This window comes from Gekko japonicus, unplaced genomic scaffold (assembly GCF_001447785.1).
Source record: "Gekko japonicus isolate JY-2015 unplaced genomic scaffold, Gekko_japonicus_V1.1 scaffold2523, whole genome shotgun sequence".
Lineage (NCBI taxonomy): Eukaryota > Metazoa > Chordata > Lepidosauria > Squamata > Gekkonidae > Gekko > Gekko japonicus.
In genome coordinates, this window is record NW_015176051.1 from 65,276 (window position 1) to 82,171 (window position 16,896).

General features: G+C 43.4%; 1 protein-coding gene across 1 annotated transcript in view; it reads right to left on the reverse strand.

Annotated features, from left to right (window-relative positions):
- Nucleotides 1–13,506, reverse strand: part of LOC107123435 (collagen alpha-6(VI) chain-like) — a 78,324-nt gene extending 64,818 nt beyond the window's left edge. The window contains 4 exon segments of the mRNA XM_015426681.1: nucleotides 892–1,512; nucleotides 4,433–5,053; nucleotides 5,892–5,987; nucleotides 13,488–13,506. Of these exon segments, the coding sequence (XP_015282167.1) occupies nucleotides 892–1,512; nucleotides 4,433–5,053; nucleotides 5,892–5,987; nucleotides 13,488–13,506 (1,357 nt within the window).
- Nucleotides 13,507–16,896: the final 3,390 nt, after the last annotated feature.

Sequence of the window (16,896 nt, forward strand, 5' to 3'; positions counted from 1 at the left end):
AGAGAGCTAGATGTCATCAGCATATTGATGATTTCAAGCAATTAACTCTGACTAGATTATCTTAATCAGCGGCCTCATACAGATATTGGAGAAGTACTGAACTTTGGGAAACTTCACATACTAGGTCCCAAAGACATTGCCAATGGAAGCTCTACCACTTTCCAAACAAAAAAAAGACAGATGCCATTATAAGTTAATACCAGAAATGCTTACCACATGTTTCAGCTGATCCAACAAGATAGAATATCTGATGTTTTATAATTTGAATACATGAAGCTGCCTTATACTGAATCAGACCATTACCCCATCAAGGCCAGTATTGTCTTCTTTGACTCGCAGTGACTCTCCAGGGTCTTGGGCAGAGGTCTTTCACATCACCACCTACCTGTTTCTTTTACCTGGATATGCTGGGAATCGAACCTTCTGCATGTCCCGCAGATGCTCTACCACTGAGCCACAGCCTTTCCCTTACCTAGCAGGCTGAACATTTACAGAAGCCAGAGTATTCTACCCAGAACTAGTATTCTTGTTACCCAGAACTTGAGAGAACTGAAATTCCCAGTTATGGAGGGAGAAGAAAACATCTGGAGGATACATTTTGAAATCTTGACATGGATAGGGAAATGAGGGGGAAGGAAAGAGGTGAGATTTCTTTCACAGAGGAAGGACTGAGACATTACAGTACATTCTTAGTAGCAGTGTTTTGCCAGTGAAACAAGGAACATGTAGACTGGCCAAGTTATATAGGACTTTTCTTCAAGGAAACATGTTGAGCTAATGTAAAAAACAAACATGCTCAGGCCAGTTGGATTTGTGCAGTCCTTTAAGAACAAAACAAGGAACAGAAAGATTAATTAGGAGTTATTCACTGAATTATATGAAAGGCTTTACCTGTTTTGAGCAGTATTCTTCTTTCAGATTGGACGTAAAGTGTGTGCTGTATTTGGTTGAAGAGTTTCTTTTGGAAAGTCTTGGTCTGACTTGGCAGGTCAGAAAATTTGGCAACTTTTATAATATTTCGCTCAGGTGGATGTGATACAACCTCAGTTAACTGGGTAGCATTAGCTCCTTCAATGCCTATGGCAAATACTGTCACACCGCTCTGTCTAAGAAGAGCAGCTGCCTCACTTAAGGAGTCGTCTGCGGGTCTGTGTGTGATGACAGTGGCTATTTGTTCCACTCCTTGAGTCTTTCTGCTTCCAGCAAGTTGATCAAAGACTCTTTTCCTGGTAATATTAATGGCAGCACCCAAGTTAGATTTCCCCAGCCTTGGCGAAACGCTCTGAATTTTCTGCAGAATATCAGTTTTGTTTGTCTCAGTCTTCAGTAATGATATTACTTGCGGCTCAGTGCTGTATGTCACTAGGCCAGTTTGTATACATCCTTCCTTCACATCGAGAGCGTTTATTGTGTCACTCAAGAACGATGCAACATACTGGGAGTTTTCACGTGAAATGCCTTCATCCACCACAAATACTATATCTGCAACTGAATCGCGTAGACACTGTGGAACTGGGAGGAAACAGCACATATTAGTAACTGGTTTGGGGGTATTTATTTGATAAGGCTTTGCAAAGATGTATATAATGTTACACAGCTGTCAATCTTTCTTCTGTCAGTGGACTCAAATAATTAGAAAGGAATGGAAAGAGAGTATTCTACCATTCACCACCAGTGCTCACAGATAAAGTGGGAGATCCTCTTTCCATTTCCCTTTCAATTGCACTGCAGTGGCAGTGCCACCTGCAAACTTTTTTACCAGCCATTATTCCATTTGGTGCAGGACAGAAGCACATTACAACAGCTTCAATGAAAAAGGCCCTGAATCTGCTTTGCTCCATATGTCAAAAAATATCCAAGCCCCTCTTAAGTCATGCATCATATATCTATCATGGAGTTTACATGCACTGAAGCATAGGAAACATAAGAGAAGACATGTTGGATCAGGCCAATGGCCCATCCAGTCAAACACTCTCTGTCACACAGTGTCCAAAGCCCAGGTCATATCAGGAAGTCCACTAGTGGTGCCAGTACTCCAGAAGCCCTCTCACTGTGGCCCCTTAAGCACCAAGAATACAGAGCATCACTGCCACACATAGTGTTCCATCTGTACCTTGCAGCTAATAGCCACTGATGGACCTCTGCTTCATCAATGTTTACCTGATCTCCTCTTGAAGCTGTCTATGCTTGGAGCTGCCACCACTTCCTACCTTCTCTATCCCATGCATAATTTTGTAACCCTCTATCATATCACCCCTCAGTCGCTTCTCCAAGCTAAAGAGCCCTAACCCCTTTAACTTTTCTTCACAGGTAAAGTGTTCCATCCCCTTAATCATTTTAGTCGCCCTTTTTTGCACCTTTTCCAAAACTATATCTTTTTTGAGGTGCGGTGACCTGAACTGTACACAGTATTCCAAATGAGTCCACACCATAGAATTATACAGGGGCATTGTGATACTGGCTGATTTGTTTTCAATTCCCTTCCTAATAATCCCCAGCATAGTATTTACTTTTTTTATTGCTGTCATACACTGAGTCAACATTTTCAGTGAGTTATCTACCATGACTCCAAGATCTCTCTCATGGTCAGTTACTGCCAGTTTGGACCCCGTCAACCTGTATTTATAGTTGAGATTTTTGGCTTCAATGTGCATTACTTCGCACTTGCCCATGTTGAGCTTCATTTGCCATGTTGATGCCCAGTCGTTCAGTCTTGACAGTTCCCTCTGGAGCATCTCACAGTTCTCCCTGATTTTCACTGCCCTGGATAACTTGATGTCATCTGCAAACTTAGTCACTTCACTGTTTATTCCCAACTCCATATCATTAAGGAACAAGTTAAAAAGCATCAGACCTAGTACCAAGCCCTGCAGTACCCCACTGCTTACCACCTTCCACTATGAAAACTGCCCATTAATATTCACTCCCTGTTTCCTGTTAATTAACCAGTTTTTAAATTCACAAGAAGACTTGTCCTTTTATACCATGATTGCTGAGTTTTTAGGAGCCTTTGATGAGAAACTTTATCAAAAGCTTTCTGGAAGTCTAAGTAAACAACATCTACTGGGTCACCCTTGTCCTCATGCTTGTTCACCCCCTCAAAGGACTCTCAAAGTTTAGTGAGACAAGATCTTCCCTTACAGAATCCATGCTGATTCAGTTTTTTATGAGCCTTTGATGAGAAACTTTATCAAAAGCTTTCTGGAAGTCTAGGTAAACATCTTTTGGGTCACCTTTGTCCACAAGCTTGTTCACCCCCTCAAAGGACTCTAAAAGTTTAGTGAGACAAGATCTTCCCTTACAGAATCCATGCTGATTCTTCCTCAGTAGCTTTGTTCATCAATGTGCTTACTAATTCTATCTTTAATGAAGGATTCCTCCAACTTACCCAGTATCAACGTTAGACTGACTGCCCTATAATTTCCCAAATTTCCTCTGGAACCTTTTTTAAAGATGAGGGTACGTTAGCTACCTTCCAGTCCTCAGGAATGAGGCAGATTTTAGTGATAGACTGCATAGTTTTGTCAGGAGATCTACAAGTTCACATTTGAGTTCTTTCGGAACTCTTGGATGTATGCCATCTGGGCCTGGTGATTTGTCAGTTTTTAATTTGTCCAACAGTTGTAGGACCTCCTCTCTTGTCACCTCAACCCAGTGCAGGTCTTTCAATACCCTACCCAAAATCGGCAGTTCTGGAGTGGGCAAGCACCACCCATCTTCCACAGTGAAAACAGAGGCAAAAAAAGCATTCAGCTTCTCAGCCATTTCCCTATCATTCTTTAGTAATCCTTTTACCCCTCGGTGATCCAAGGGTCCCACTGCCTCCCTGGCAGGTTTCCTGCTAGTAATGTATTTGAAGAAATATTCATTATTGGTCTTTATCTTATTTTATTTATTTTTTGCACTATGTTCCTCATAGGCTCTTTTTGCCTGTCTGATCATTGACTTGCATTTTATTTGCCAAAGCCTGTGCTCCCTTTTATTTACCTCATTCAGACTAGCCTTCCACCAGTTAAAGGAATCCTTCTTCCCTTTTACTGCTTCCATTACTTTGTTCATTAACTATGTAGGCCTTTTTAATACCTGTTTGTACCTTTCTTAACCTGTAGTATGCATTTTATCTGAGCTTCTAGGATTGTAGTTTTAAATAATCTCCAAGCTTCCTGAAGGAATTTGACACTCCTTACCTTCTCTTTCAGTTTCTTCTTCACAAGCCCCCTCATATGAGAAGAGTTAAATGTGGTTGTGTTGGACTTTTTGGACAACTCCCTATTTACTTGCTTGCAATGCTTGCAGTTCTGGTTTCGTAACATGTGGGGATGTCCTCACTTTATCATGGGTATGGATGAGGTTGACTGTGGGGCTGCTAGGACTACCCTCCCTCACCTCTACCCCCCCCACACACCAGATTGTACTGCATTGTTTTCCTTACCTTGTGGGGACACCTTGCTAACATTTACTGTTACACTTGGTGGACTAGGTGTAGAGATGATCACAGAATTATCCATTTGTATAGCTTCTCCAATAACTGTGGACATATTTTGAGAAAAAGTTGCAAGATCCTTCGGTGTCGCGAAGTTATAGGAAAAACGTTGTGTAGCCACTGAGCGTAGTTCCTGAACAGATGCAGCCTGCGTTCCTAAAGCTATTATTTTGATCCCATCATCCTGCAGCCTTTTAGCAGGTACCTGCACATCATCTTCTGAAAGCCCTGAAGTTGTGACCACCACTACTTGGTTTCTGTCTCTTCTTGGGATTTTGAAAAACATTTCATGGACCTTTTGAATGGCATTCCCAGTTTTTAAAGACCCACCCCTGTACAAAACGTTCTTTTTAAGGTGGTTTAACATGGGGGTTTTGCCTTTATAATCATCCAGCTGGAATTCAACGTGCACATCATCACTGTACTGGACAAGTGCAACACGATATTTGTTTGGGCCCACTGGCAGACTGCTGATTACTCTGTTAACAAACGATTTCACAGAAGGGAAAGACTTTTTGCCAAGAGCATTTGAGCTGTCAATCAAAAGGACAACATCTGTGGACTCAGAGGCTGAAAATAAACCAGAGAACTCAAGTTAGTGCATAATCTCAATACAGATCTATTCAGACAATAAAAAGATTTGGTTTGATCAGTGCTTTTTCGTAAAAATAAAAATAGTACAGATTTTATACTAATTCCCCCCTCTGAACTTTGGACTGTCCCTCCCAAAAGGTGCTGGAACTCAGTACTGGTGAGTACCATCAAAAGAAAAGCCCTGGGTTGGATCCTTTTTCTGCTGGTGCAGGAAGAAGAAGGGGCCCACTTACGTGGGGAAGCCGCATGTTATATGATTGATATGAACAACAGAATCAGAGAAGATCAACCCTCTTTCTTTCTGTGTCAGCAGAAAAGCTCGTATATGGCTGCCAAATCCCTGGTGGAGAACTTTTTTAAAAAATGCAGTTTTGGGTACTTTCGGAAGTGACAAAGGTAGCTCTAGGAATCATGGAAAACTCTATGGTTTGACCATAATTTTTTCAACATTTCCTGCATCTACCCATTGACACATCTGGCAAGTACTTTTGGTAAGTATACATGACCACATTTAAAAAATGTCTTATGATTCTGCACCCCCCCCCCCAAACCTACCACCAGTAGCCAGGCTCTGCCTGGCAACCTTAAGCTTGTAGGATCTAACCCACTGCAATGTGGAAATGCTTAAATAAAGAAGATACTTTTTTAAAAAAAGAACCCTTGGCATAAATGGACATATCATTCTAAAAGAATTTCACAAGAAAAAACTACAAAGGCCAGCTCCAGAGGAGTTTACAATCACATCCATGGAACTACCCATATTAACATCATGTGAAAAATTACTTGATATGTTTTCAAAAGAATATTTAAGTACCAGGTTTCTGTGTTATAGAAGTCTGTGTCCCAAGAACAATGAGGAACAAAGTCAGAAACATCTTCAGTTTGCGTACTGATGATCCAAGAGATAGACCTAGGAATACAAAAAACAAAAACAGCAACATCACAGCTTTATACCTCCAAATGAACTTGCAGCTGGAGTAGAAAATCAGTTGAAACTAACTAAGAACATAAGAACATAAGAGACACCAACGTTGGATCAGGCCAAAGGCCCATCCAGTCCAACACTCTGTGTCACACAGTGGCCAAAAATACCAGGTGCCATCAGGAGGTCCACCAGTGGGGCCAGGACATTAGAAGCCATCCCACTGTTGACCCCCCCCCCCAGCACCAAGAAGACAGAGCATCACTTGCCCCAGAGCCCCTATCTATACCTTGTGGCTAATAGCCACTGATGGATCTCTGCTCCATATGCTTATCTAATTCCCTTTTGAAGCCGTCCATGCTTGTAGCCGCCACCACTTCCTGTGGCAGTGAATTCCATGTGTTAATCACTCTTTGGGTGAAGAAGTACTTCCTTTTATCCGTTCTAACCCGACCACTCAGCAATTTCATTGAGTGCCCACGAGTTCTTATACTGTGAGAAAGGGAGAAAAGTACCTCGTTCCCTACCTGCTCTATCCCATGCATAATCTTATAAACCTTATAATGCAACTCAGTGTTGCAAGTGAAATCGAGTGTATTCTGAATCATTTATCGCCTCCTCAACCATTTATTGAATCACTTTAAGTAGAGAGAGAGGGAGAGGGTGCTAACACTTATACATCTACTTCTAAAATGGACTCAGGGTCTGATATAGTGACATGGAATCTGGCAGGTCAGTCCTATTCTATGAATGGGGTCTCTTCAGCAGTCAATGGAAATCCAACCACTCAAAACAAATATCAGCATGCATACAAATCTGCTTTTGGTAGCACACCTAATAGAAGAGATTCAGAGTAGTTGTGTCCAAGGACCTGAGGGGATTGCCCAGCAGGTTTTTAAATTATTCATTTGTTTAGCATCAAGCCCCCAACATTGCAACACAAACAGTTTTTAAAACTCTTCTCAGTCTGAAAATCATTTTACCATTTTGGAAGGGGTGTGCATTTCTGGACTCAAGCTGGTATTAAGAATCAACAATCATTCAGAGTTTATAATCAATAGGAAAGCGTAACTGATGAAGATTCAGGAACAAAAGTTTCATGGTTTCTTCTATGGCATGTGCCACTCTTTTTACTTTGGAAACATTTTTTTTTCTTTCTGGGTCTTTGCAGCATTGCTTCTCTGCCGTACAACCTGTGGCCCCTACTCTCTTCTTTTTGATGGCATCGTTCCCTGTCTCTCCTGGAATTACAATTGATTTACAGACGCCAGAGATCAGTTCCCCTGGAGAAAACGGCAGTTTGGAAAGGCGAACTCTATGCCATCATACCATGCTAAGGTCCCTCCCCTCCCCATGCCCCATGTAGTGTATTCAACTGTATGTATGTAAACTCACACATTCATACACCATGGAAAGCTTCGTCCTGGGCAAGGATCCTAATCACTCCAATTCCATTGGTAGCCCAGGAAGAACCATCCAATCACCTACCATCCAGTTCCATGAGAGGGAGCGATTGTGATTGGACCTTATTGTTACAACCTGATTGGTTGTTATTGTATAATAGGGCGTGGCTATATTAGCCGGGAGAGTTTAAAAGAAGAACAGCTTCAATGCTAAAGCTGTTCTGGCTATTCGAGTTGATCTGTTGGAGTTGTGTTACGTGTTGCTGAATAAAGCTGATCTTTTGCTGAAACACTCTCCGACTCCTTTGTTAAGTAGCCAACTTAACACCCCACCCTCCCAAGACTCCACCCCCCAAATCTCCAGGAATTTTCAAGCCCAGAGCTGGCAGACCTACCCCACCAGCCCTCAGAGCTAAAAATATTCTCCCTTTGCTCCTGTAACTAGACCCCCCCACCCATTCCATTGGCCGTCCTCAGATCCATTACCATACACCACAGTTGTTTCTAGGACTAGGCCAGGGGTGGCCAAACTTGCTTGACGTAAGAGCCACATAGAATAAACGCCAGATTTCGAGAGCCGCAAGACATGAACAAATATGACATGTTTTTACTGGCAAGTATGCAGATTTGCTTTTTATTAACATGAAATGAGATTGCCAAAAATGATAACAAAAGCGGTAAAAGCAAATATTGATAATTATATTTATTTGCCCAGTGAAATTTTTTGCTAATGATACTTAGCTTCCCCAGCCACCCTGCCAGGAGCCGCGTAATATGTGTAAAAGAGCCACATGCGGCTCCCGAGCCACAGTCTGGCCACCCCTAGACTAGGCTATCCCTCGCAATTGACTTAGAATGAAGGGGAAATGTTAAGGAAAGAAATATGCAAATTTTGCTGTATATTTTCATATCCTCTGGAATGTCAACAGCTACCCTACATTATGGCAGCAAGGGAGAAACAAGCAAACTCCCCCCACTTTGACTAACGAAGACATGTGCTCCATTTCCCTCCCTCTTTTAGGCTTAGATTTTATTTACCTCAACATTCCTCTACTCTAGCTGTCATGTTTTTTTTGTTCAAAAACTAGTATGTACAACAGATGGTTTATATAGGCTGATTATAGTTTGAAATGTATCCACATTTTTTCTGTCAAGAAACTTGATCATCAGTTTCAAAAATGTTATGCTATGTAATTTGTGAGGTATTGTTTCTCTTCTTGCCAATGGTTAATTAGATGTCTTTGAAACTGAAAACTAGTACAAAAAGCCAGTTCTCAGTACGTTTCAGAAAAAGTTCCAAGCGGGTGAAAACAAGGCTCTAAGGTGCCTGCAAATTCATATTTTCCGTTGGTTCCTGGAAAACGAATATACAGTGCCCCAACCTGCCACTTCAAATAGCACTGTTCTCACACACACGCCCTGGTTCTCTCTCTTGCCCTTTGTTGTAGCTCTGCTGATTGTTGCATGCATGCAGTACAAACGTGCAAGTCTGGGCCCAGGAATAAAAAGAGACTGAGGTTCAAATAAACAGGGAAACAAAAAGCAACAAAATGTGAGGAAACCAGTGGTGAAGACATGCCCTGTATCCTGTGGTTCAGTTTCAAATTAAAATGCAACTTATGAACATACTATGAAATCAGTTTAACATTTTATTAATTTTCCACATCTATATGCAAATTTAAATATACTTAGTTGGAACCTTTGGTACGTTTTTGTCCTTTTCCCCAGCAATCCTCTGGGCATGCCCAGAAGGTGATGTTGGAGGTCAGGGGACCCATTTAGTTCATAAAGACCATGCAATGTGGGAGAGAAGTACAGTGAGGAGAATCAAGCAATATTGCCCTTCCTGCCCCTTCTGCTAGCAGAGCCTCTTCCACTCAAGCAATGCTCCTTCCCAGGGTTGGGCTTGGCCAATGGGTAAGTAGGCCGTTAATGATAGGACATTTTGGAGGACATTGATTCATGATTCATGGGGTCACTATCAGGGGTCATTTCCTGTCACAGCGCAGCGTGGATCCAAAATAAAGGAGCCGGGGGTGCCCCCCCCCGCCACCATTCCTGGCCCGCCTGTACAGGTGGATGGGCCAGGGAAGGCCTACAGAGTCCCCTGCCACCTGGGGGGATTTAAATGCCTATCTTTCCCTTCCCTAGATGGGGAAGGGAAAGAAAGGCATTCTAAACATGCCTGGGTCCCCTGCCCGATCTCCTCCAGGTGCCCCGCAGCCGCAGGCCACCTGGAGAAGATCAGACAGGGAACCCAGGCATGCTTGCATGTCTGCCCTTTGCAAGGGTGTGTGACATATGCAAATTATTTATGCAAATGAGCTCCTGCACCTTTTCCCATGAAATGACCCCTGATCACTATAATTCAGAAGTGACTCCAAGGCACTTAAGGCAACTTATTTGTATACAAATACAATTAGGCAGCTGCCCTAACTGCCAAGTGCCCTGTGCCCAGAGAGAGGACAAGAAAAAGCACAGACTCCCACCAGTAGGGATTGGCATGAAAGCCCTGCCCCCTGGCCCAGAGAGAGGACAAGAAAAAGTGCAGACTCCCACCAGTAGGGATTGGCATGAACCAGGAAAATTCAGTTTGTTTTTATGGTTTGTGGCATGCCCAGTTCACAAAAGATGTACCGTCATGATTTTTTAGGCATCAAACAGACTGGTTCAGTTAATGAGGTTCGTGACACGGTAGAACACCCCCTGGTGTGCTAGAGACACTGAACTTGCAGGAGCTCTCCAGCCGACTCTCCTCTACCTGACCTCCAAGTTTGGTGAAGATTGGATTTCAGGGATTTGAGTTACAGCCCCACAAAGAAGGTGCCCCCAGGAAAGTGCTTCCTGGGGAAATGACAGGCGCAGGTTCCAGAGGTTGTTGTTTCTCTGCTGCTCTTTTCAGTTTCAAATTACTCTTGTCTATCTGTGGTTTCTCTGCTGCTCTTTTCAGTTTCAAATTACTCTTGTCCTCCTGTGCTTTGAAGTCTCCTATGTTCCTTTGTGTTCCCATTTTCTTGCACAGAGCATGCAAAATCCCTCCCCCCCCCTCCAGCTTGGATTTCTGGTGACAATGTGCTTTGAGATTGATCAGTCCTTTTAAGCTTGCGTTGCCACAGTAATATTGGATTCTGCTGGGCATTCTGTACACTGAACTGGTTGTGCTGGACTTGAAAAAATGCCCCTTCTTCAGTTTGTACTGCAGGGATTCTGTGGTTTAACATTAGTCCTCTTTTGCTTGCATTGCTGCAGTTATAGAAGTCTAAGGAACAGCTCAGGGACAAGGCAGTGGCACCAAGCTTACAGCAAAACTCCCCCCTCGTCACTTTGAAGTTTGGTAAACATTTACTGAGCAGAGACAGTCTGTCGGGAAATGTATCCATTCACGAACTGCAATGAACCTCTACAAGCAGCTTCAAAGTTCGTGGAAAGTTTGTGCCAGTTGACCTGTCATGAACGTGACTTTGCAAATCACAAACTGGCCAAAATTCATTATGAACTTTAGTATGTGAGCCAGTTCGTGCCCATCCCTACCCACCACTACTGCATTTGCATCTGTCTGCTCTAGGTCTCAGGTAGCTTGCTGCACTGTGGCAGCTGCTCACACTTGCCCCATCCAGGGCTTGGCCAGCCAGGTTCTGGTGGTAGCTCCTGCCCACCTCACATGGGGCGAGGGCTGCTCCCTGCTTGATCCCACAGGGGGTGGCCCCATCCTGAACTTGTGACCAGGGCCCTAGAATCACTAAGATGGCTCCTTCTCCTTCCCCCATACAATTTTCTTGTACCAAATGACCCCAGGAGTTGCATGTATAAGTAGACATGCTGACCCGTGCCAGAGCAAGTAACATCCCCAGGAGTCATTGTAACTCATGAAACCTGTTCAAGGCAAAGCAAGATTCCCCTCCTTCCCCCACACCTGGTTCTGATCCTAACTGGGCCCCTCCGGCACTTCTAAATGGAGTTGCTACCAAGAACTCACAGCTGCAAGTCCCCCTGGTGAATTCATGTGCAATGTAACATCTAGTCTGGCCCTTAGTTTCATGGGAGATTTGAACTTGGGTGTCCCAGTCCAGATCCTACTCCAACCCTCTAAACATTAACCTAAACAGAAATGTTTAAGTTGGGACATTAGATTGCTGTTATATTTTGCCTGAATTTATCATCTGCACCCACTTTTATACACGGCTTTACAGATGCTTTAGTACATATGAAAGTTGCAGCTGGAACAATTTTAGATAGTTTACTTCATTGCTTTTTAATAGATAAATGAAATTAATTTCTCCTTTTGTGCGGGGAAGGGGGACGGTTTATACAAAAATAGAGCTTTAAGTAATCAGTTCCAATTAAACTCTGAACTATACTCAAAAGCATCCAATCAAGTACAGCAAAATGAACTTTTCAAGAGTTAATGCTTTGATTCCTACATAGGTGTTACATACAATAAAACAAATAAAGATTATTTTACTACTAATGTCTCCGAAATGATCCAGCTCAATTCAGTTGTGATTATGATTAACTTCTTCCAGTGGTTCTAACAGAATTTAGCCTTGGCTAATTTTAGCCAGATCAAGCTCTCCTATATTAATATAATTTCTAAAAGTAACATATAATGCAGTTAGCAATAGTAATATAGAATAGAATAGATGTCGATAACCTTCCATTTATATCTAATGGAGAGGAAAAACTAAAGATACTAGACTATGAAATAATCAAATACCATTATTGTGCTATCAAAATGCTAAACTTTGACATATAGTGAAAGCTGTATGTCTATGTTAAACATCTGTCAGTCAATGCAAACAATTTGGTGATCATTATAAGGGAGAGAGCAGATGACAGAATTTCTTAATTCAATGTGTGTTTCTCTGGCTGTATCTATTACATGCGTATTTTGATGTTACATTTTATTGGAAATTCTTCCTTAATTAATTTTTTTCTCAGAATTGCAGTAAGCAAAATTAGGAGATAAGTCTCTCCTATGTTTTGCGTTTTGCCCTAGTTTATTCACCCTTAAAAAAAAAAAAGTGTGCGTGAAAGAGGACAACGGTGCAATCCTATACAGAGCTACAGCCTTCAAATTCATTTGAAGTCAATTGGCTTAGAACAGCGGTTCTCAACCTGTGTGTCGCAACCCCTTTGGGGGTCGAACGACCCTTTCACAGGGGTCGCCTAAGACCATCGGAAAACACAAATTTTCAATGGTCTTATGATAGCAAAGAGAATAATTTTATGGTTGGGGGTCACCACAACATGAGGAACTGTATTAAAGGGTCGCAGCATTAGGAAGGTTGAGAACCACTGGCTTAGAAGGACATACCACTGCACTTAGCATTGCCCCATAAAGAAGAAATATTCAGAATTCACCAGTGCATCACCTAGAAACTGATGGTGGTGGTGGTGGGGCATCTATAATATTTTCTAAAAGCTAGGAAAAGCAGATTTGTGTCACACTGGTTCATTTTAAAACGTTTCTAAACCACCTTCTCAACCAGATCTCTGTGGTGGTTTTCACCAAAACGTTTAAGGTTCAGTGGTGGGGGGCAGCAAGAGTGCGCGATCAACTCATGCTTAAATTCCCTGCTGGGGAAAAAAATGACACTTAACAGTGCTTTACTTGGGATGAACACATTTGTATTGATATGTTTTTCTTTACCTCTGCAGGCAAGTGCAATAAAGAAGAAGGGCAGTGGTAAAGGTAAGGGGAGCTGTCATGGAAACCTTGTGCTGGAAAGGTGGGGTGTGAATAGTTTGGACAAGACCAGCAAGCACAAATGGTTACAGTTCCACAAGGATAGAGTAATTATCCTTAAAACAAATATTGAAACAAACACCAGAAATTAAGATCTGAGATCCAATTCAAACATGCATACCCAGAGACCACAAGATTTGTAAAGACTTGTACCTTTATACCTTTGACATCATTGGATGGGCACTGAAACAAATCCCTCTATCCATGGAAAACGTTATTTTCACATTTGCACTTTAGGAGAAGTTTCCTGATCTAGCAAATAGCTTTAAAACATGTCAACAGGGACTAAACCTGAGACAATTGAACAGCCTTTGATAAGCAGCAAAAGAAGACACTTACCAACTAACAAGATGTTCATTGCTCCATCTCTTGCAAAGTGGCCTCAGGAAAGACTGACCCTTTTATGAGCAGCTCTGACAGCAGCATCCCATAAATCTATTCACAAGGCAGCAGTTAGCAGAGTCGATTGCCAGACCAAGGATCCCAAAGCTACTCAAAGGGAGCAGCCTCCCTCCCCAGCCCACTCTCCTCTTTCCATTGCGTCATCCGTTATTAATCCACTGTCAAAAACCAAACTGGCAAAGGTGGAGCTTGCATTGCACATGGCATGAGCTCTTAGAGGCTCTCTTCTCTCCTTTTTTGAAACAAAAAGAAATCACTTTCAATTTCAGCGCTGATTTCTTCCTATAATTACGCTGTTTAAAGTTTGACAGAGGAGGGCATTGTTCTTTCTAGTTTGTAAATGCTGTTCAGGAGGCTGATATCTTATCTCTCCCCCCCCCTGCCCCTCTCATGTCACTTAGTTTTCCTCACCAGGCTGCTTCTTATCACAAGCTTGATCTTATTAGCCAAATAACACAGCAACACCCCCCCAAGGGCTCTTCTTGGAGAAGCATCTGGAGAACTTGGCACGACACCTTAGAAAATAACACAGGGGAGTGGGGGGTAATGTGTTTGTACAACTGTAGGTTCCTTTCTGAAGACCAGAAAGACGCAAGATTCAAGGCTCTTCTGCACAATCAGTTTTTGCACACTTGTTTCCCAGTGACATGCAGTCTGTGCAACTGCCAAAAGCATACCCAGCTGGGCTCCCAGGCTGTGCAGCCACCACTGGGCCCAGTGTGGCTCCCAGGCCGCACCAGTGCTGATGGAGCCAGCGCAGCTCCTGGCAGAGTTACTGCTGCTGCTGGTCCCAGCCTGACTCCCAGATTGTGCTGCTGCCAGTGGAATGCTCTTTGTGGCTACCCAACTGCGTGGCCGCAGCCAAGTCCAGAAGGGTTCTCAGGCTGTGCCACCACTGCTGGATCCAGCATGGCTCATGGCCTCTTCCAACTGGTGGAGGTGTGTTCTCTGGGACTGAAACCCCGCCGTGTACTTTTAAAAACATTTCAGATTTTTCTGCATCCCTGAGGAGTCCCCTAAGGGTGCAGAAAGATCTGCTGAGTCTCCGTGTGGCCCCAATCTGAAGATTTAGCTATCCACAAATGGTGGCCACGGGTGGCTAATAGTATATAGATACACACACACACACACACAATTACATAAAACTTCACTAGATGCATGGATAGGATAGAAATTGACTTCTGCTAAGACCATGTTTCCAAGGATGGTGGGCAGTGAAGAGATGAAGACGGTCACTACAAACTAAGACTTGTAAAATAAAAATCAAGCAGCATAAAAATAAGAGCATATAATATAAGCAAGCTTAATTTTAGCTTCTGATAGTTTTTACTTCCCTAACACACTTCTGCCCCTCTTTGTTAAAGCTCAACTTCTAAATTCTAATTTAAGGACCGATTCCCACATTATAGAGTACATGGTGTAGGAAGAGGAAGCTGAAGCCCCTTTCCACATGTGTTGCAGTCCTGATCCAGATTCCTCAAAAGTGTAGAGAACCCATAATTCATATCTAATGGTTCTACAGGGTGGGGACCCTGGGCCAAACCTGTGTACTCATTAACATGTGAATTGGAGTAGCTAAGGATTGTCATAGCGGTCTGATCAGGAGCCCAAGGACCAGTGCATCAGGACCACCCACAACACGCAGAGACCCTGAACTACTTGCTTGTCTCCTGGAAAGCCAATGAGTGTTTCTACTCACAAACACCTTTATCCACAAGGGTCTTTATGAATATAGGGTTGCCGGGACCCCCCGGCCATTGGTGGGGGATGGGGGTAGGGTTGCTAGATCCAGGCTAGGAAACGCCTAGAAATTAGGGATGCAACCTGGGGAGGGCAGTGGGTACAATGGGGTATGGTGTCACTCTGCGGTACAGTGCCACAGAGTCCACCCTCCAAAGCATCCATTTTCTCCAGGGGAACTGATCTCAATAGACTGGAGATGAGCTGCAATTCCAGGGGATCCCAAGGTCCTACCTGGAGGCTGGCATCTCTATTATGATAAAAGCCTCAGATTTATATTGTGCCACAAACATCTGTCCAGTGGAAGACCAGCTGGAGTGTTTCAAGGCATTTTGTTATCACAAATCAGTATTTGCATAAGTAAGAACTGGTGGGCTCAATAGGAATGCCAGTCCCCAAGTGGGGGCGGGGGAGCCCCCGATTTTGTGGGCTTCTGCCCATCACTGGCCCCGCCCCCTAGAGTGACCACCAGCAGTTTAAAAGGGCACTCAAGAGTGGTACCTTTAGCACTTTTTCAGGCACGCGTGGCCCCCACTTCCTGCAAACAACATTCAAAGGGTTCCTTTAAGTGCTGTTTGAAAGAAGGGGAGGCTGGAGTTCAGGTGTGCGGGGCGCTGCTCCCCAGTGTGATGATGTCACTTCTGTGTGATGTCATCATGTTGGGGATGTCCCCTCCCCCTCCAGGAAACGCCCTCCCAAAGTCTCCTGCCAGCAAGGAGGAAGGACCTGGCACTAGCTCAAAGCTGGGAACTTGATGGCTCCTTTCTGCCCCCCCCCTTCTGCCAGCTACGAGTTTGCGGCTGGGCTCCTGTACTTGGACAGAGTATAGTCACAACAGATGCAATATTGAGTGGATTCCTGGGTGGGCATTTCTCCACAACCTGTATAAATAGTTCTGACAAAGACATCTCTAGGGCTGTCTCATATAAAGGGAACTCAGCTCTCCACTTGGAGAAGACAAGAGCACATAAAGATACTATTAGACCGTGCTTGATCACACAGAAAGACCCTCAAACAGAGTTTGGCTTTACTGCAATAATAATGTCCCAACAAGAAAAGCTGGGGAGGGGCCATGGCTCAGTGGCAGAACACCTCCTTGGAATGCAGAAAGTCCCAGGTTCAGTCCCCAGCATCTCCTGTTACAAGGATCTGGTTGTAGGTGATGTGAAAGATCTCTGCCCAAGCCCATAGAGAGCTGCTGCCAGTCTGAGTAGACAATACCGACTCTGATGGACCAAAGGTCTGATCGAGTATAAAGCAGCTTCATGTGTACATGGGTTCAGAATTAAACTAGGCCCAACCTGTGTAAAAAGAGTAGTAAAATCCAGGTTGAAGCTGTCTTTGATTCTGTCACTGTGTACGGTCAATTTCTAAACATAAGAAGTTGGCACAAACTGTGAAATAGTGGCTAGAAATTGTTGAAAAATAGTTTCTGACCACTGGGAGATTTCTGGTGAAGTGAAAGATATGGAATAAGATGATGAAGTAGGAGCTATAACATTCTGGCACTGTGAAAATCAACAGGAAACTAAAACAAGGGTCTTTGAACTTAAACTGAAGTTCACTGTTTCATTTTCATGAAAAGAATTCCCGCTTAAAACATTTT